At 40.1% G+C, this 22,122-nt stretch overlaps 1 protein-coding gene across 1 annotated transcript in view; it reads right to left on the minus strand.

The window, feature by feature from the left end:
- Window positions 1-592: 592 nt before the first annotated feature.
- DCHS2 (dachsous cadherin-related 2) overlaps window positions 593-22,122 on the minus strand; it is a gene marked incomplete at both ends in the record, with an annotated part of 85,827 nt that continues 64,297 nt past the window's right edge. Inside the window, 14 exon segments of the mRNA XM_079534638.1 lie at window positions 593-622; window positions 626-753; window positions 756-927; window positions 929-1,056; window positions 1,059-3,245; window positions 4,612-4,750; window positions 7,708-7,994; window positions 9,334-9,464; window positions 13,003-13,154; window positions 14,934-15,145; window positions 16,002-16,112; window positions 19,489-20,346; window positions 21,545-21,754; window positions 21,969-22,103. Coding sequence (XP_079390764.1) covers window positions 593-622; window positions 626-753; window positions 756-927; window positions 929-1,056; window positions 1,059-3,245; window positions 4,612-4,750; window positions 7,708-7,994; window positions 9,334-9,464; window positions 13,003-13,154; window positions 14,934-15,145; window positions 16,002-16,112; window positions 19,489-20,346; window positions 21,545-21,754; window positions 21,969-22,103 — 4,880 coding nt within the window.

Raw genomic sequence — 22,122 nt, forward strand, 5'->3', positions numbered from 1 at the left:
GGTTACAAAAAGGATCTTCAGCAGAGGGCAGTGGACATCGAACAGACTCCCCAGGGCAGTGTGCACAGCCCCAAGCTTGTTGAATTCAAGAAGCATTTGGACACCACTCTATGTCATATGGTCTGATTTTGGGTGGTCTGTATGGAGCCAGGGGTTGGACTTGATCCTTGTGGGTCCCTTCCAACTTGGGATATTCTATGATTCTGTGATTTTACCCCCTCACAATGCAACCACAGAAAAGATTTCCACAAAAACAGCTACTGCCATTAATTTCTTATTAACATATTTTGTTAAAAACATTAGAATTGATCATCAAGTTGGTTTTCAGGCACCAAGCTGTGTGATTTACATGGGAAACCACACTTATTGGGAGCTGCAAAAGGACAAACCTCATGGATTGGCAGCACACTCTGTGAAGAACATGACGGATTGTTACAAAGTTTGTGGCTGCGTTATATATTAACCTTTTCAGCTCATGAAAACAGACAAGATAGCAATCATGTTTTGACAGGCATGCTTTGCTTGTTTAAAAACAAACAAAAAAAACATTTCAAAGCATGTATTTTTCCACAAGCTACCATCAGTTAATAACCTAGACTTGAATTTGCTCCTCTGTTGCAAGTTAATGGCTTGGACAAATAAGACATATTCCTGGCCTTCTCCTATCAGAGATTAACACAGAAACAGTAGGTGTCTGCATGGTAAACAAAGATAGAGAAGGACAAAAACAGAGGGCCCTCATTGGTGGAGGTATCCAAGACTCGGGATAAGGGGAGAATGAGGGCATCTTTTAAATACTTGCCCTGATATTACATTTGGCATCCGTGGTGGCACTGGCCTTATGCCAGGTTGAGCTACTGATTTACTCCCTTGGTAACATACCAAGGGTGGAGGGAAAAGAAAAGGCTTCTCCTTAGGAAGGCTACAAAACACATCCACTGTCATCTTTCAGTTTTGCAATGTCACCGAAGAGTGAGGAGAAAGGCTGAAATCTGGGCTCCCAGCTGAGCACGTAACCCCAGCTATAACTGCCTCTGAGGTCCTCATCAGAGGTGTAAGAGTTGCAAGCAAATCACACCCAGAGACCTGCCTATCTGATACCAAGGCACAGTCTCTTGTGAGGTCTGTCAATATGTTCTTTTTCATTTCAGTTTTTTTAAGTGTCTGAGACAACACTTCGTTATTTGGATAGGCTGCATCACAAGTTTCTCCACCTTTGCCTTGAACAGCCTGCATGCTCTCCATGCTTTGCGTGGTAGCCACGATGTCAGTTTCCCCAGAGGGGCAGGAGAGCTGGTCAGACTCCCTTGGGATCCCTGAATCTGGCACCCAGGAGTCTCGCTCGCTCAGCGTGGAGCCAGCACTCTTCCTGCAAAGATGGTCATTGATCCTTTTGATTTCTTCACCCTCTGCAGTTTCTCCTCTGGCAAAACTGTGGCCACTGAAGCCTGAATGCCTGCAGGGCACATCATCATCTTTCCTCTCTCTGATTCCTGACAACCTCAGCCAATCTGCTATGGCACCCATGGGAAGCACACCGCCGCTCTCAGTACTTTGGATATTCTGGCAGTCCTTAAGAACCACGTCTTCTCTGGCCAAATTCACATCAGTAGCTGAGGAGGATAATGTTTCTTTTTTCATGTAAGAGTTCATCACATCTTTCTGCTTACGTCTCAGAATAAGTGCAATAACACTGACAAGAAAGGAAAGCAGCAGAAACATCATGAGAGAGACATAAAGGCTAATGGTCAGACTGTAGGCTGACACAAGGGGATAACTTTCAGGAGAATTGGAAACATTCACCAGAACAGTACACACTGCAAACCTGGACTCCATTTTTGGGCTCTGAGCCCTTACCAACAATTTCAAGGTGTCATCATTGCTTTTGCTGTCACTTCTATTTCGGTGAACAGTTTGAGTCAAATAAATACCACCGCTGTTTTGATTTACAGAAAAGAATGCAGAAGTGTTTAGCAGGGAATAATGAACAACTCCATCCGGTCCACCATCACTATCTGATGCTGTCACCTTGCCAAGCAACTGGCCTGCTTCATTTTCCCTAGGGAGATTAAAGAAATACTGATCTTGTGAAAAAACTGGGCTAAATTCATCTCTATCCTCAATATCTACCTGAACTGTAATTGTGGCCAGTAAGTCACCTTTGTCTTTTGCTTGGATTATGAGACAGTACTTATTCTGACTTTCATAGTCAAATGTTTGGTTTGTATGAATATCTCCTGTCAAAGGGTCAATGAAAAACATGTGATGATCTCCAGGAGCTTCATGCTGAGCCAAACATGAAGACTGGATGGAGTAGGTGAGATGTCCATAGGAGCCTTTATCAAAATCCAAGGCAGTGACAGTGCATACAAAAGAAAAGCTGGGCAGGTTTTCACTGGCAATACAGTTCACGCTGGGAAACAAAAACAGTGGGGCATAATCATTGTCATCTAGGATGCTAACGTGGACAACAGAAAAAGCCACATTTTTTACATCAGCTCCTCCATCTGAGCCTTGAATGACCAAAGTAAATTTCGTGGTATCCTCATAATCCAGAGTCTTCATCAAATCCACAGATCCAGTTTTCCAATCCATCTGAAAATACTGCTTGTCATTTCCAGAAATTATAGCATAAGTGATCTCTGCATTACGGCCTTCATCGGGGTCATTTGCTAAAACTTCTGTGACACAGCTCCCAACAGGGAGGCTTTCTTTGATGTGAACGTGGTACTCTGAGCTGCTAAATTCTGGAGGGTTATCATTGACATCCAATACACTTATCAGCACAGTAGCGGTTGAGTTCAAGGAGGGCTTTCCATGATCAGAGGCAAGGAGGACCAAACGATGGGAAGCAGTAGTTTCCTTGTCAAGAACATTGCTCAAAACAAGATTGCCAACAAGCTTGTAAGATGTTTTTGACTCCACGACACTTGTTTCCACGGTGAATAAGTTCTCAGCATTGCCATCAATAATAGAGTACTCAATGTATGTATTTTCACAAGTCCAGTCATAGTCTGTTGCTGAAAATGCAAGGATGCTTTCTCCTACTGAAGTGCTCTCACTCACGCTGAGACTGTACAGTGCCCTTGTGAACTGAGGGGCATGGTTGTTTACATCTTCTATGTGTACCTCTACAGAGGTGACTGTGCTCAGAGCAGGACTGCCACCGTCCACAGCCGCTACCAGTACCTGAATAAAGGCATTGTTTTCCCCATGTGCCACTGGCTCAGTAGTGAACAACAAACCTGAAAATAAAACACAATTTGTGAAAGTTTGCACTCTTTAAGGCATATAAACATGATTGCAAAAGCTGAATCTTATCAGTCATGTTGGAAAATGGCTCAGATGTTACACACCACAATGTAACTCTATGAAATCACAGCTAATGCTGTAAGCCAAGGTCTGCCCACAAGGATGCAGTATCAAATACACATACTGCACTTAGACAAACAAATTTCTCTTCCTCATAGTAGGTTGAACATGCAAATAGCAGAAAATAGAAGGCAAAATAAAGTATAACATGTTCATCTTTAGGGGTGGCTCTGCTGTTCCTTACTGAACATCATTGGTTCTCCTTTGCTTGCAATCTAGTAGCAGCATCGTGGGCATATTTGTAATTTAGATAGGTTTGGCAATGTGTCGACATGTTTCATTCAATTCATCTGAACACGTTCATAAGCCATCCACTTCATTTTTTTATTTAAGCAACACAGAGACAACCTTATGTGACAATTACAGTTTTCTATTCTCTGTTAAAAACAACCTCTGGGTAAGGATAAAAGAAAGGTCAGTTAAATATTGAGTAAAAAATAGACAATTTTATTTGGGTGAGAAATTTGTATGTTCAGTGTTTATAGTTATCATCACTCAATAAAAATGCATTCAAAAATTTACGTCATGAATGCTTGGAAACAAAAAATAAGTGATATGCACTTGCACACTGAACAGTTACACATCGTTTTTCCATTATCTACAACAACTGAAGCTGACATTAGCAAAAAATTATACGCACATATGTATATCAAGACACACACACCATCTTTCTACCTCTCAGGGTATTACAACATTATATCAGAAAAATCAAATCAGTAAATCTGTTAGCTACTAACAAAGTTGGTGTACTTCAAACAGTGAGTTCTCAAATTAGAAAACTTTTAAATTCCACTTTGGATAACTGAATAACCAGTACTGCAAAAAGCATACAGTCCAAGCTGTAGAGAACCTCCATTATGATAGGCTCAACTTATTTTGGAAAGCAGCAGGTATGAACCTAAACTTAATGCAGCTTAGTACATGAGCTGAAAGGCCCTGAAACACTGAGCAGTGTAGAACAGTTTCTCTGTTAAACTACATCAGAAGAATAGTACCTATGCTAATGAATGTTGTTAAGTAGCTGTTTTGAGCATGGTTCACGGACAAACTGAGAACTGGTCTTTGATGCTGTCAGTTCTTCATCAGCAATGCCAGATCTAGCCAAAATATATAGTGGAATTGGTGAAATACCACCAATTATTTCCAGACCTGATCATTGGCAACAAGTGAGGAAGTGGAATATGATTCTTCAGTTTACAGTGAAAAAGTGGAAATAATAAACCATGCTTACAGACTCACCATTCTTGCGATCAATGGCAAATCCTTTTGAGGAAGAGAGGATTTTGTAGGAAACCATTCCATTATGCTCCGAATCCCTATCCACAGCAGAGAGAGTCATAACAGTGGTACCCACTGAAATAAACTCCGGCAAGCTCACCTGTCATATAAAGAAAAATTGAGTTTTGAGAAAACTTCATGAAAGGTTTTGAACATAAACAATTGGTTTTCTTTCATTTAATCTGATGCGGAAAAAAGAATACAGTCCTTATCCTTAGAAAAGGTTTCACCTTTCCTTAATGGACAAAAGAATAAAGAACTATTATGCTGAAAATGATGCATACAACACAGTCAGGCTTTATAGAAACATTTAAACAGAAGTAAAATTAATCTATTCAGGCTCCATTTGATGAGGTCGATGAATCCCTGAATCTCTGTTCCGTAATACACTAACAAGAGGAATACTTTGCATTGTACTGCAACTAGGACTGGCTTTTCTCCTTCCTTTAAGGAACACGTTGATTTCTGTACATACAATACAGTTTGCAGTCCCATTCTGCAGAAACTAAAAAAAAAAGTAAAACGAAACCAAATCCTCAAAACTTGAAATCCCAAAACTTGAAAATCTCAGCACGAGTCCGAAAAATTACCAGATTACTCCAAATAATTTTTCAGATTTCTCCATTTTCTACACATAACCTGGGACAAGAAAGGCCATTCCCTTCTTAAAAGCTCACCCACACTATTTATTTTTGTAACTAGTTTCCTTTTACTTTCTAAATTCAGTTTCAAATTAATAGTAGATACAAAGGCAGCTGCTTCAAGTGTTAGTCTAAATCATTTCAACATGCAGATTCTATGTGCATATAATAGACATACATGGTATAAATATGAAAACGATTGGAAGGACAACAAAAGGATAAAAATTACAGGGTTGTGAACTATATATATCATTGACTGAGAAGAAGCAGTGCATCTTACTGTTCAAGCAACATATCATCAGGACTGCAGACACAGATCAGCTGTTTCTGTTAGCACAGTCAATAGAGTTACACTGATTTACAGCAGGTCATAACACTGCCTGTAACGTTCACTTTCATCCACACAACGTCTCCTGGCACCTGCATAAGCAAGGACTTTCCTAAATCATTCTTCAACACACACGAGAGTTAAGGAAAACTTAAGGCCAGATTCTAAAAATCACTTGAGCATTACAAGTGCATTTTTTCTGGGATTTTGACTTACAGGTTTAAGCAGACGACTTACACAAATCCTAACAGCTCAGGTACCTGAAAGTTTCACAGGTGCCTACAGTCTATTCCAGTTATGTGAGTGGCTAAGCTGCTTTCTGTGCAGAGGTTAAAATTCTCCAGAACATCAACTACTTAAGCTTATTCCTCAGAGCTGCCCGAGATTTGTAAATGAAGCATTACTCAATCCAAGTCTTCTGTGATGCCTCACATTTTTGGCTCTGAGCAGACCCAACAGACACAAACAGAACCAAGACACGCCAATAGCTGAGCTCACGGGCTCGCAGAATGGCTGAGGCTGATAGGCACCTTTGGAGGCTGTGCTGTCCAGGCCCTGCTCAGAACAGGGTAACTTCAAGAATGCTGGCCAGACTTGTAGCTATCTCCAGGGATGGAGGCTCCACGACCCCACTGTCAGGACAAAGTTCTTCCTGAAGTTTCAGTGGAATCTCCTGTGCTTCAGTTTGTGCCCACTGCCTCTCGGCCTGTCACTGGGCACCTCGGAGAACAGTCTAGCTCTTCTTTACACCCACCAGGTATTTACATACAGTGGTGAGATCCTCTCTGAGCCTTTTGCTTGCCAGGCTGAACAGTCCATGCTCTAGGTTCTCCTGGGCAAGCCCACAGACTAGCCACGCATGAACGAGCCCTAAGGAGAGAACTTCCCCTCAGTTCCAGGCTGTCTCTCCCCTGTCCATAACCCTAACCTAAGCCACTACACGTGCCTAGACTTAGCCGAAGCCCCACAGCCTCAGTATCACATGAAGACGTCAGGCCAAAACCCTCTCAGCAGTCTGATCCCTACCTTCGGGAGCCTTGTATGACATATGTTCCAATTCCTTCAATCATCTTAGTGGCCCATAGTTGCTAAAGCAGCTTTTGTTCAAAACATTGTTGGACATCTTGACGTCTAAAACAGTCTAGCATTCAAATCTCTGTCCAGAAGTCCGAAAGTTGAGCTGTGTCCTTGCAGTGGAGTTACCAGGTCACAGCCTGAACCGCTATGTGAGCACGTGAGGAGCTGGGGGAGCCTAGATCCACTCTTCCTCTCTCCCAGTCTCAGTGATGCTTCCAGGAGCATGTGTGCAGTCTGAGTCTGTGTGGGCTTCCCCCCACCCTTCTCCTTATGGTGCACCAGAGTTTGAATTGCAGAAGTCTGCATTTCTCAGCCTCCCTTTTTTCCAGGCTGTTGCTGGAAGGGGTAAATTAATTCCTCTTTCTTTGATATATTGTTCTGTGGTGCCTGTGTTTCAAATAAAGGCCCTGTCATTGCCGTTGTTTGCCTTACAGTCCTCCTTCTAGCAGGAGTTGCTAGGGAAGTCAAAACTGGTCTCCCTCACTGCCTACAAGTGTGCCATGGCTGTAAGACAAGGCTACAAACTGCACATGCCTAACCTATCACGGGGACAGCTGCTACACCTCTGTAGAGCTGTGTAACTAAAAAGGAAGAAATACATGACATAGTAATTGAGTCAGAATAAACGTACCAACTTTTTTTTTTTTACTATTCTGTCAGAAGAATAGTAAGTAAGAAGTCCTGAACAACGGACACTGCTCACCAAACCAGTTTTGGATTATGTGCAGTAACTTTGAGTGATGAATGTACAGCACAAGGAGTACAGCTGGCATTCTCACCACCGTTCTTCTGAAGCCCACAAAACACAAACATGAAAAGTGAACAAAAACCTTTGGTCTTTTTCACAGAATTCCTAGGAAAGGGCAGGGATTTCTGAGAAGAGCAGTTTGTACAGACATTCCTTCTCAGGGGTGATCAAACGCAATTTTAACACAAAGATGAATGTGTACTCCCACTCCTTGTCCTCTCACACAGAGTCATCACACAGTTGTCTGTTTGCTGCTTCCTCACCTGATAGAAATCCTGAGTAAACACTGGTGGGTTATCATTGATGTCCAGAACATAGACTGTGAGTTCTGCTTCTGTTTGATGGACAGAGTCTGAAACCACGATTCCCAGCTTATACACAGCAGTTTCTTCAAAATCCAGTGGTTCTACCACTGAGATTACACCAGTGTGTTGATTGATAGCAAATTTCATTCTAGAACTTTTATCATCAATTAAGTCAAACTGAAGTGCTGGGCTAGAGTCCGCATCGGTTGCTGATACATGGATCACTGTAAAACCAGGCAGGACATCTGAAACAGTAATTTTCAGAGTAAGTCACAGCTAAAGATAATGTTTCTATTTCTTAAAATCTTGCCTTTCCTAATACTAGATCTTAGACAGAGGTAATGCCAAAATACCCTTAGACTGTTTCTTCACTCGGAAGAGGAACTTTCACGTTCTTCCCATCAGCAAAATGTGGAAATGTGATATATATTTAGCTGACACAAATTAATTGCACAGTGTCACAGACTTCCACAGGGATATTTAACTGAGGCATAGTCCCCTGATCTTTGTAGAATCAACAGCTGTAGTCCTGAAGCTTTTCCACGGGAGGAAGGGGCCATCAGAGAGACATCCAGGCACAGCCAAAAGGTACAGAATTTTAAGAGACTGATGTTTACTTCTCTGAGATTTAGTGATGGATACAGACAGCTTTCGTCCTGTGTCAAACTGACGGATCAGGAATTGCAAACAGAACCCCACTATCAGTGATAAACGAATCAAGCCTAGAGTCAACAGAGATTAAACCATTTCCCATTTGCATCCCTGGGGCATTAAGCTTTAAACACACTGTGCCATGCTCTGGGACAAATGTTCTTCAACCGAATAGAAAAGCCCAAATAATAAGCAAGTACTTTACAATTTCTATACTTCCATGACTCCCATTCTTGTCATTACAAGTGGAAGCTAAATACAGAAAAAAAAGCTATAATGAGAAGACAGCCTTCATGCCTTTTGCTAGCAGGAGGACTGGACTAAGTATTTACAAACATGTTGCTGTTATCTCAGTGCATCACATATATAATGCCTGCTATTTAAAATTCTGAAAAGACTTGAGATATGTAAATGCTAAGCTAATGTCACACAACCTTACCAACTGATTGCTACAATGAGAACAGGATCTGAGTCCTCTTCTTCATGGCATCAACTAGATCAAGCTACACTGCACTTTAAACTTTCATTCAAATTTACAGGATTACTTTCATCACAGTGAGCTTCAGTATGCCTCATTTCTATCAATGCTGGTTTTAGCACCAAGTTTTGTTATTGCAGAAAAGAATAAATTGAAGACATCTGATCAATACGGCATTGGAGTCCAAAATGAACTACAGACGTACTTCTGTAGTTTCTTCTCTTTCTGAATTGCCTATAGTTTTATGCGAAACTGTTCTTAAACACAATATCTAAAGATAAAGAATAATGCCTCTGAGAACAAAAGCAGATCATAGTCTACTTAGATATTTCAATATTAATATGACCCACTGTCCATTTGGCTATAATCTCTTGGTTATACGAATCACAGAAAACACTACGGTGGTCTGACAAATCCCAGTCTTATACATTACCTAGCTGTATCGTCACACTTACTTTCCGGGACCTTCACTTCACCAGGTGGTTGGACAACTGGAGCATTGTCATTAATGTCTACCACTTGTATCCTCACAACACTTGTGGCAGAAAGCCTGGGGTTTCCTTTATCAGCAACTTGTACAACCAATCTACAATTAAAGGAAGCAGCAACTGTCAGCATCTGTCAGAAAACACAGAAATATTCACCAGGAAAAAAAAGTAAGTAAAAAGATAAGCTCTCTCTGCTCCTTGCAGTTCCTCCTGTATTTGTCATGGTTTTATGATTGTTGGTTATTGGTGTTCCACATCACAACATCATGTAGTGCACCGGGAGTTCAAGTGTTAATGCTCCAGGTACCTGTCCCAGAAGAGAAGAACTACACACCACAGGGTGCTTTGTGGTCACAGAGGAGCCATAACCGCTGGCAAGGTCACCTGATGCTCTTTCTTCGTCAGGCTCTCCTCCCTGCTGCTCAACCACACTGCGCATCTCAGCTCAGCGTTGTGGTGGGGCCTATCCACCCTTCCGACACTCTCTAATTATATTTGATCTATTAGCTTCAGTTCTGATTATACTGTATTATGGTGTGCTATCTTGCATTCCAATACCATATTTAGTAAATTAGTTTGTTTCTCCTCAGATTGTTGCCGCTGTTTTTAATTATTTTGGGGTCCCGTTTCCCTTTTGCAGAGGCGTGGATTCACGAAATCCCTCCGCCCTGCTGGTCACGGAACTGGACCGAACCAGCCTGTAAACCATTGACAATATTCCATCTTTCCTTCTGTGTGGTGACTGTCTGAAATTTTTATTTTCATATATTACAAGAACGGCATCCAGGAGAATCCAGATGGCAAAAATACACTGAAATCATGAGGACACAGTGATGCATTCATTTCAGCCAAATTCATGTAATGTGCAGGTAGTTTTAACGGAAACAAAAAAAAAGAAAGCCTTGAAAAGATTTTTCAGGTAAGATATTTCTCAAGAAGGCAATTCAGAGTGGGAATTAAAACTTAAGTAATGACTTGTCCCTGGGAGAAATCTGACTCCCCTCATTGATTATGAAGGAACAAAAGGAAGATGAAAATCAAGCAGTATTAAAACTTCCAAAGTAATATACAGCCAGGATGTCTGCAGGGATGCAGAAAATACCGACACCACCCATCACTGTCAAAGCCCCTCTGGTTTTAGAAGGACCAGAATCTCACTGTCAGATTGAGGGAGTTGGACTCAGGCTTCTCTTTTACACCTGCAGAAGGATCAGTAGAAAATTGCTAACAACCTCTTTGATTCCACAAACAAAGCAGCAAAGAAAACAGTAAAGGATGAGCTGATAGACATGGATAGAAGGAAGTTTACTCTGTGGGAACCAGCTCCTGAACAACAAAAAACAAATGGTTCTCTAAGCAAAGATGATTTCTAGAAGACTCCATCCTTCCCCAAGATTATGACAGGAATTAAAAATTACATCTGACTCAACAGGTGCTCTAAGAAGGCAACTGATTGAAAGCAGAAGACATCAAGCTACATGACAAAATGTATGCCAGGGCTTGGCATCTCTACTGAATGTTTTGGGTAGGAGCAACTGTTCACACGTGTGTCAACGTTTTCTGGGTCTTTCAAGAAATCATCTCAGTGCTTCACTTCTTCCTCAGTTGAAAATTGCTATTCCAAACGTCAAGAAGACACTACATTCTAAACATTCACACAACAGTATGGAACAACAAGGCTGTAACTCAAGCTGTGGATTGCACTTCCATTCCTGAGCCATGCAAACTCTGCCCTGGGTGTCTCTGTGGTTTCCTACACTGAGAGAACACACAGCTTGAATTGCAGACTGGTATTCAATCAGTGATCACATATAATTCCATACAGAAAGTGTATTTTTTCTAGAATGAATATTGGTAAGGTACATACAGAAATATTTTACTACAAATAATCACTTTCTAGGGTTTCAGGAAAAAACTCTCAAAAAAATTTCAGCCAAGGCTAAATTAAGGTTCTGTCAAGACTTCCATTACAAACTCTCTTGTAAGAGACTTAGAACTTCTAAGGATGAAAACATTCAATTTAGATAAAATAAATAACTCCTTGCAAACTGGAAAGAATCAACAGTCTAATTCTGAAATTCAAGAGCAAAACAGTTTCCAAAACTTCTTTTGTTATTCACTCCGCAACTCATGACACAGATTAAAAGATGATGAGAGGGAATATGAATATTCTAATCCTCAAACAAACTGCCCATCAAAAAATGCTAGAATTCCAACTTAAACATTGACATAAATCATGTTTCCAGTTACAGATAGACACCAGAATTGCTAGGATTACATGTCCAGTGCTTCACTAACCATAAACGTCCTTCCTTTGGAGGATTTATTCCTGGCATTCTTTTAAAGTACTACATGCAAATAAAATGTATTACACTATTTAAATAGTGACTAAAAAGTCAGAACTTATGTTTTTGATTCACTGAAAAATTGAAAAATAAACTGCGAGTGAAGTGTTGCATTAATTTATTTATTAATTTAAAATAAAGCATTTTCTTTAGGAAGCTATTATCAAATTACACTTACATTTAAAAAAAATCATATACTGTTCATCTTTTTTCATGTGGTTTTCTAAACACTATTCTGATTCACAATAATTCTGATTGGATGATTAAAAATTTGAGGCCCCATACCGCCATGTGGAAAAAAAGAAAGGAATTTCTACTAACACATATAAAGCAATCTAGTTTTCATAGAGATTGTAGTATATAAGAAGGGTACATTTATGAATCAAGATACTTGCACTTTCTCTTCAAAGCATAATTTCTTACTTTCCCCGCAAGGCATGATTTGCTTTCTTTCTAAATTCAATTATAGCATGCCTGATAAAATGTCACATTTACTTGATCATATTTACTCACAATTTCTAGGAAAACAGAAACTAATACTGAGCACAGGACAGCTTAAAGATATAATCAGCTTACAGAATAATTTCATCAAATGATGTAGAAGAAAGTTTGAAGTATATTCTATTTTAAATCAGAAAGCAGATCATGAACCAAATCCAACAAACAGGGACAAGTTCTTTCTCTCTGTCTCAATTATTATTTAAAAAAATAAAAAAAAAATAATTAAAAAAAAAGGATCCAAAAAGGAAGAGCTGTATATATTAGATACAATTTCTTCTCAGAAAGAGCAGCAAGCCATTGGAGCAGGTTGCCAGGGGAAGAGGTGGAGTCACTGGCCCTGAAGGTGTTCAAGAAACAGGGAGATGTGGCACTGAAAGATGTGGTTCAGTGGACAATATTGGTGGTAGGGGTACAGATGGACTAGGTGGTCCTGGAGGTCTTTTCCAAACTTAATGATTCTATGAACCTATAGTTCTCAGTAAACTGAAATCCAGGAGCAGTTGTCATTTCTCTAGCAAATCGTATTCATTTCTATCAGTGAATATTGCAACTGACAGAACAAAACTATTTTCCTTCCCCTAACAAGTAACCAGAAACCCATGCTAGAAATTAGCAGCTTTAGGGCTGTTTTCAGTGCTGCCTAATTTTGCACCCAGGTTCTGTAGGTAATGGATATCAGCAGAAAACTGTAAAATACATGTTCTAAGCAAACTTACCTTAAAATTAAAAAAAAAAAAAGCTTTTTTTTTTTTTTTTTTTTTTTTTTTTTTTAGGAACTCTGCATACAAACCTATAGCATGAAGCCTTTTCATGATCGAGGACAGTATTAGTTGATAAAGTCCCTCGTGCTGAATCAATGAGAAACGCTGCATTTTCATTACCAGACAAAATTGTGTATTCTGTTTCACCATTCAGCTGGCTGTCAAGATCAGTTGCAGATATCTGTTAGGAAGCAAATCTGAGGCTTAATTCAAAATGGTAGAACATGACTTTGCAAAGAAAGCTTTACTATATTTCTGGATGCTTTCCTCTTGACTGCTCAAATTTAAGCAAACAAACACACTGGTCCCCAACATAAGTATCATGGAAGGTTGTATGGGAACTGCTGAATCGTGGCCTGAACCTCTGATTGATCACCTGAGGTTTGCAATGAGCCCTGGGAGCACAGGTGAAGGCAATTCTCCTGTGCTGCTGGAAAAGGTGGAGCCTGGCTGCACCTCTCCTAGACCCCATTTAAGAGCTGACTGCCAGTAGGGAAGGATCTCTTTTGGAGATCACTCCTCTTGGAGTCTTTTCAGTGAGCCCAGGACAAGGGTAAGCCTTACATCCATTCTTCTTTAGCATGATAATCTGTTTAGCCTAACTTTCCTTAATTATTTTTTAATTATAACATCTGTATATTCTGATTACACACAAGCCATGAATTCTCCTCTTGAATTGAAATAGTGTGCACGAATTTCCCTGCACAATCTGAAATCCAGCTACACAAGGCATTAGGTATGAATATAATCGTTTTTACACTGCTTATTTGTATAGGTTGTTGTTAGAATTCTGTCTCTGTTGGGTGACTAAAATTTACTTTGTCACTGGTCCAGGACTACCCCTTAAGATATTACCACTATACAGTCAAAGAATAAGTGTAACTAGTTATTAAGATTTTGAGAGCTTTCGTGGGATAGTTTTTAACTTACTCTATAAAAGCACAAATAAAAAAATGCAAGGGGGCAGAGGGAATCTATAAAAGCAGTATAATAAATAACATTCAACCAGCAGTAACAAGTTTCTCAAAGATTTTTCTGACTCTTCAATGAGTTGTCATTGTATTTTGCTAGTTCCTGAAGAAGCATTATAATGAGTGTGGGATCCAAACCATGGCAGTGACAACCAGTCACTGAATAAAGAAAACAGGCTGTACATTGTCATGAAGTTTTGACTACGCATCTGGGTTGACTGCCTTTTGATCTTTCCCTATTGCTGGACACATGTTTCTCTTAATGCAATGTCCATCAATTTCTAATCACTTGGCCTGTGAGGCAGTTATGGCTTTCCATTTATGTAATCTCTAGAGGATGAGTATCTTTAGTACTTAAGATGACCCTTACTGCAACCTGATTTGCAATGCAAGAACATGTACTGAGGAAATTACGTGATCTTCTAGTCTGACATCTTTTGCTCTTACCTGGCCAGCTGGAAATGCTTTTAGATCTATTCAGAGGAAGAAATGTTGCCACACTTAAATTCAGACAAGTTCCTTTTTAATTAAATTCAGGCGAGTTCCTTTTTAAGCATCAGATTTTAAACTGAACACTTGAGGTTTAACTCCATTCCTGGATTGCTGGGTTGCAAGTACTCTTTTTGCAGCTATGGCCCTTTCACAGTAGATGTATTAATGCAGGGTCTAGCCTACATCATAACTAGAATTGTGAACTTGATTAACACTTTTCCTCTACTTGAGGAGAGAAACAGTAAATTCAAATCTCTTTAATATTAAGTCCAGCTGCACAACTAGTAAGAAGATAAAGAATTCTCCCCCAACTTGATAAAACTGAGAAGAGTTCTGAAGTATGGTCTACATAAAATGTTTTACATTATGCAAAGAATCCACTCTCAGTCTTTGAGAGATGATCGTCCAAGACAAATAGAGCAGGACCGCATTTGTTATCCAATAAATCCAATTTCTTAACAACAGAACTGAGCCTATGAAGATATGTTTCCTCTTACCTGTATGACATCTGTTTTAGGAGTTTGGCCTTCCCATACTGATGCTTTGTAAGAGCTTTGTTCAAATTTAGGTACGTTGTCATTAACATCTTGTATCAATACTGTAACTCTGCATAGTGCTGAATTCAAACTATTTTCGGCCAAGATTGATAGATGTATTTTGTGCTTAACTTCATAATCAAGAAACTTTGGCTCCTTTACTGTGATTGTACCTGATTATAAAATAAATCAGAAATCTGTGAAAACAGCACAGAATTTAAATGAGCTTCTCATTGCATCCTCCCTCTACATGACATCATCCTCCACACACAATTTTCTGCACTCTGACAGCTATGTTTTCACTGATTAACTACCATGCAATTTCCTAAAACAAAGACCAACTTGTTTAGAGGTTGTGTTGCTACATGTGCTGCTCCAAAGTGACAGCAAACCAGCTGATACTCCTGGCTCTCATCTCAGTATACCCACATCTAGCCCTTCACCTACATTCAAGTAGAGCAATAGCTTTACCTGTATCTAACTGACACATAAGCAGAACAGTGCAGTTTCTTCTGATGTGGTGAGCTCTCCCAACAAAAATAATCACTGATTAAGACAACAGGCACAACTGTGTACCTCCACATTACACTCAAAGTTTCCTTGGTTCTTTCTTGATTTTTCTAGGTTTTTCCTGGAAAAATCAAGCACAGGCACTTTAACAGCCCCTCATCTGGACAAAACAAAATCATTTTAAACTGTCCATCAGCAGTAAACGTGATAGTTCTAAGGAGAGTTCACTGCTTGATGCCTGAAGCTATCAGAATACTCAGAGGTGAAAGCCAGTGGGAACTCAGACATCTGTTATGAGTACAAACTATTCCCATTATTCCTCAGGAAAAATACTTTGTCTATGCCAGCCCGGAGAGACTATGGCTGTTCAAAAGGCCAAGTCTCCTTCTGCTGACATTTGGAAAGAGCTAAGAGCTAAGAACTGGAGGTGCTATGCCATCTAAACAGGCTTCAGACAAGGCCACGCTTTAAGCTACAGACAGACAATTGACAGAAATAATAAAGAAAATACAAGTATACCTGTAACGGGGTGTATGGAGAATATGCTTTCCTCTTCACCAAGGATGCTATATTTTATGCTTTCTCCAGTAAATTTGCGTTCATGAGCTTCTACAGTTAGAAGTGATGTACCTATGGAAGGAGCACGACATTTTCATAATGTCTGCTAAAGGAAGGTATACTGTAATTTGGTATTACTATCAGTAATAGCAGATGCACAGCCAAATATCTGTGTATTAGCCTAGCTGTTTATTTATAACTTAATAAAGCAGACAACAAAGACAAGTCTTCCGTGATCTCTCATCATCATGGCACATCAAAGGAAAGGCACTACCCGTCCCTCCTTGCACAGTAAATTAGTCATTTGATTGAAACTTCATGAGCTACTTAATGAAAATATGAGTTTTTAACTTCTGCTGATTGCAAATTCTCTCGTACCACTGAAATTAAGTCTTACCTGAAGCCACAATTGGAAAAAGATAGCATTAATTCAGTGGAAGGCCAAAACAGACACTGGCTACGAAATTCCCTCTCGGAGTTTGTCTGGAGTAGTGGCTGCACTCCGTTTGTTCAGGTTATGCTGTGCATAGTGCACAGGAATAAGTGCATATCATAGTGCACATAGGAATGCACGTTACCTCTGAAACACTACAAGGATGTTATTTTATTTATTGTGCCATTTATCTCAGCTCTATCTGGATTTTTGAGGAATACTTAGGATGAAGCATATGTAAAAATTTTATGTAGCTATTTTCTGTCAGAGAGAACGCAACGCTGAAACAACGTGCACAGCCATGTGTCAGAAGCAGCTGAATCCAGCAGAATCTCGATTCTATGCAACAAGTAATGATTTAAAATACAAAAAATGTGAAATATTAATTGTATTTCAAATATTAACAAGAATCATAGCAAGCTTTAGTAAGGCCGTTACTGATACTTCCAAATAACTTGCTGTTTTCAAGATAGCAACTGCTACTTAATAGATTTTGATTGTTTAAATTAAAATTAATTCATTCCATTCAGCTGTGATGGAATATTACCACCATACAACCTATACAACCTTCCCCACAGTATTACAGAGAACAAGCTATGTAATTACATAAGAAAGCACATGCTGCTCATGCAAAATTTTGGAAGTAAAGGCTTTACCTTTATAAAATATTCTTAGTTTCTATCTGCTATATTTTGGGTTTCTTAAGCTTTATTTTAGTACTGGTAGCCACTGATTTTAAAACCAGGAAATCTTGTTTTAAATAGATTGTAATTTACTCCTAAAAATTTGGGAATCAAAAGCATAAACATACCAATCATGACAGATGCATTTTCCTGCACTAGCGAATATACTTATAGGATATTTACTAGAAGAGTTCTGTAAATAAAATCTAATAAAAAAACAAATGGATATAAAATCGACACTGTTTCTTTCAAGAAAAAAAACAAAAAACCCAGTGGATGCGTTCTGAATGATGGTGGGTTGAATTTTCTTTGCTGGGTATATGGGAACTGTTGGATCACGGCCTGAACCTCTGATTGATCACCTGAGGCGAGCACTGAGTCAGCCCTGGGAGCACAGGTGAAGGCAATTCACCCGTGCTGCTGGAAGGGATGAAGCCTGGCTGCACCTCTCCTGGACCCATTTAAGAGCTGACTACCAGTAGGGAAGGATCTCTGTCTGGAGATTGCTTCTTGTGGAGCTTTCTGTGAGCTTCTAACGTGGGTGAGCACTTTCCATTTATCTGTGATTATCTTTTCCAGCATGGTAATCCTACTAGCCTAATTTCTCTGTATATTTATTGATCCCATAATTCTATCCAACATCTGCACACTTACTGATCTCACACTGGGCAACTTTGATTTACAACAGAAAGCAGCAAAAGAACGATCATTTATAGCATCCCTAGCTAAAAATAAAAGAAAGCATAAATCAAGGACTGCAGGATGTTAATATTTCTCTCCTAACACTGTTAGCAGTTTGGTTGTTTGTTGGCTTTAGAAGAAACACTACCGGAAATAGAGCAAGCAGCAGTATTTCCATTTGAATCCCTGGTTTTCTGGGACGAGGTTAACAAAATGTTGCTCTCAATTATAATACATCAATGTCATAGTTTTCATTCTCTCTTCTGCAGTAAGTATTGTAGTCTCTTCCTTCCTCTGTGGTCATATAACCAATCATCCTTGCCCTTTTCTTCTTGAGATCTCTTAGTTGCTAATGAAAGAAAGTCCTGAGGCGCTCACCCAAAACATGATTTTAGATGAAATTAAAGCTCCAGGCCCTGGGCTTTGGCTTTCATTGTTTACACTGTTTTGAGTTTCAATTCTTTTAAAAATAAACTTAGAGCTTTCCCATTCTATTAGTTAAGGTAGAAATAAAATTAGGAGGAAAAGCCACGTTTATTAATACCAGTTCTACAAATAATAAGTATGTAATGTAAATCTCCCTCAGACTGGATACGCTGGGGCTATTCATACTTGAAACTAAAATTTAGGGGTGAGACCCTCTAGCTCCTCGCTCAATCTGAAGCTCTGCTAAATTTCCTGTAATCAAAACATTTTAAGTTGAATCAGATTAACACCAGCCATCTCTCTCAAAACCCTAGGATGGATCATGCACTTACACACGTTCAATTTCACGAGGAGGACTTGGACTGTTACAGTGGGACAGAATCCACACCCTCACCTAGAGGCTCAGGGTCCTGGCAGACACCGGAAGCCTGACCACCCATGAAGACTGAGGCAAAGCACTCATTGAGCACCTCAGCTTTTTCTATGTCTGAGGAAGCCAGCTCCCCATTACTTTTCATCAGAGGGGCAACACTCTCTTTGATCTGTCTCCTCCTGCCTATGTACCTGTAGAACCCCTTCTTGTTATCATTCACATCCCTCACCAAGTTCAGCTCCATCTGTGTCTTGGCTTTTCTAATCCTCTCTCTACACATGCAGACAACAGCCCTGTATTCCTTCCAGGCTACACAACCCTGTTTCCACTTCCTGTACATTGCCCTTTTTTCCCTCAGTTTAAGCTGCAGGTCCTTGCACGTTGGTCGCCTGCTTCCCCCGCTCAACTTCTGCTGGGGGATGGAGAGCTGCTCTCAGAAGGGTGCTTTTAAAAAGCTGACAGCTCTGTTCTGCACCCATGCCCTTATGGACAGTTTCTCAGGGGATTCCATTCAGCAATTCCTTGAGCAGCCGGAATTTTGCTCTTCTGAAGCATAGATCCTGACTCTGCTTTTTGCCAACCCTGCATTCTTCAAGATCACAAACTCCACCATATCATGGTCACTACAGCCCAGGCTGCCTCCAGTCTTAACCTCTATAATGATCTTCTCAGTATTAGTGAGCACCAGGTCCAGTAAGGCTTCACCCCAGATTGGTTCATCTATTACCTGGACCAGGAATTTGATACATCCAACTTCACTTTTCCCTGCTACTGCACAATTTGTTACAATTACCATCCCAACTAGAGAGGAGACAGCAGCTGCAAGAACAGCGAGGATGATTTGAGACCCACCTGCTGCACTGTTCTCAGGCACACTTGCTTCATACAGGCTATGGCTGAACAAAATCTCCTCCTCTTGTTCCTTTGTAAAGATAATGACCAGAGTCACAGCTGTTCGAGGTGAGGTACCTTGATCTGAAGCCATCACTAGCAGCTGTGTACTGAAGTCTTCAGAAGCCAAGGGCTCCTGAAGAACGATGTCACCCGTCTCTGAGTCAATCTCAAATAAAGTTTCTGCTGCCAACAAACTAAAGACAATAGCTCCACTTGGCCCCAGATCCACATCCTCTGCTCTCACAGTGGCTACTGTCTCATTCACTGCGGTTTGAACAGGCACAAAGGCCCTGATGGGGCTCTGCAGAAACACCGGATTGTTGTCGTTGACATCATCGATGTGCACCACAATGCTGGCAGTGCTGCTTCTTGGCAAATGGGAGCTACAGTCGCTCGCCACAGCCCTAAGAGCATACTGAGACTTGACCTCCCTGTCCAGCACCTTTGTAGTAACGATGGAGCCTGTGACACTGTTAATGGCAAACGCTCCAAAGGTGTCTCCAATGAGTGAGTATGTAACCTCGCCATTCGGGCCGTCGTCCCTGTCAGAAGCAAAGAGGTCCAGGATGGCTGTGCCTTCCTCTAGGTCTTCTCTCACAGAGATGTGATACTGGTTCTTTTCAAACAGTGGGCTGTGGTCATTTTCATCCAGGACTGTTATGTACAGCAGTGCAGTGGAACTCCTTGGTGGACTGCCTAGGTCGTGGCACTCAATTACAAGTGTAAAATTGCTGACATCCTCTCTGTCTAAGGTACGAGTGACCAACAGTTTTCCAGAAGTATTGTTTAGTGTGAAGTATTCTCCAACATTCCCACCTTTCAAACACAAAAAAATAAAATCATGGCAAACAACTGTGTTTGGAAAAACAATCTCTTGTGACTACCACAATGTTTACTACAACAACATGATCCAATTGCAAGGGCAGCTGGTGTGCTCATGTATCCTTTGCGCATTTTATTCCTCTTATAAGAATTTCATATAAATCAGCAGGTGGCAATGACAGTAAATACAGAACATATCAATTTACAGAACAGCTATTTTGCCAGATATGTGTCTTTTTTTTCCCAAAGCTGCACACTTTACAAAGTCTCCTGTAACTATGCTACATCACGATGACCTCTTCTCAACCTTAGCTACAAGTTCCAGAAACCTATAAGGCATTGCTGACAATTGCAATTAGTTGCTCTTTGCTCTATTCTACAAATCTGTTCCTTGGAAATGAATAGTTGCACTTCAAGGTCTTGATTTTGGGGGAAGGAAAAGAGAAAGTAAATATGAAGCAGCTGACAGAAGAAAAGTCAGCATTTTCAGTTGTAGTGAATGGCATACATACTTTATAACATGTATAAAGACCAATAATGGCAAATAAATTTAGAATTGTAAAAGATTGTGAAATTAAAACCAAGATAACAAAGAAATTCTACAGTTTCTTCAAAGGAAAATTTGTCAGCTGGTACCACAGTAGCTATCTGCTGCTTGAGCTAATGTTGGGAGCCACAAACCAAAGTAAGCATGGCATACTCGTATTTGTGCAAAGATTTTACAGGAGGCTTTGAACAGCTGTGGAGCTTACATTGACATAGCAGACTTGGGGAGAGTTTGGCAATATGAAAACCAAGTATTACTTTAATTGGTGAGTGAAAGCTCTCACAAAATAAAATAAAAAAATTAAAATTTGATTAGTTCTTGTAGTTACTAAAAGAGTATATTTATGTTCACAGCTTCCACAACTATAATGAAAGGGATAAAATTATGCATTTGTGATGAACGCCTTCTTGCAGGGTATGATGGCTTTTGTTTTTCTCCTCTGTACCATTTCAAATTCAGAGAGCAGACTTAAAGTTTGCTTGGAAAAGGCTTGTTAATACTGACAAAGGGGTGAAAGACTTTTTTCCTCACCCAGCACATAAAAAAAGCATGTGACAAGGCAGTATATAGGAACACTCGCCTAAAACCTGGACACTGTTGTTTATACGCTTCCTGATCTAACAATAACAACAAGATATAACTTACCACTTATTTTGTATCTTAGAGCTCCGTTATTGCCAGCATCCATGTCTGCAGCCCTGGCAAGGTAAACTGCTGAAGGCTGTTGATTCTCTGGAATACGTATCTCAAAGACGGGAAAGAAAAACTCGGGAGAGCTATCATTTTCATCCAGCACTTTGCAGACAACTGTCGCTGTGCTTGACAGAGATGGAGTTCCACCATCTCGAACCAAAACTAAGATTTAAAAACAGAAAGCAAATATTATGGAGGCATACTACTCCTTAGCAATAGCAGAATAGTCATTATTTTTTGCTATAAATAAAGCACACACTTCCCTGTTCCTGAATATATTAGCACTTCCATGTAACTCAGACTAACTCTGACAGTAACACCACAGCCATTCTCACCTCCCATTGCACAAGCAGTCATAGCTACTTCATGCTGTTACCTTTAATACTGTAAACCTCCTGGGTTTCCCTGTCCAGTGATACAGTTGTTAACAATTCTCCACTGTCCAAATTCATACTGAATTTCTCATATCCAGGTCCTGGTAAGATATCATACTGAAGCAAGGAATGTTGTCCTAAAAAGGAACATAGAAG

This window comes from Tetrao urogallus (assembly GCF_951394365.1).
Source record: "Tetrao urogallus genome assembly, chromosome: 4".
Lineage (NCBI taxonomy): Eukaryota > Metazoa > Chordata > Aves > Galliformes > Phasianidae > Tetrao > Tetrao urogallus.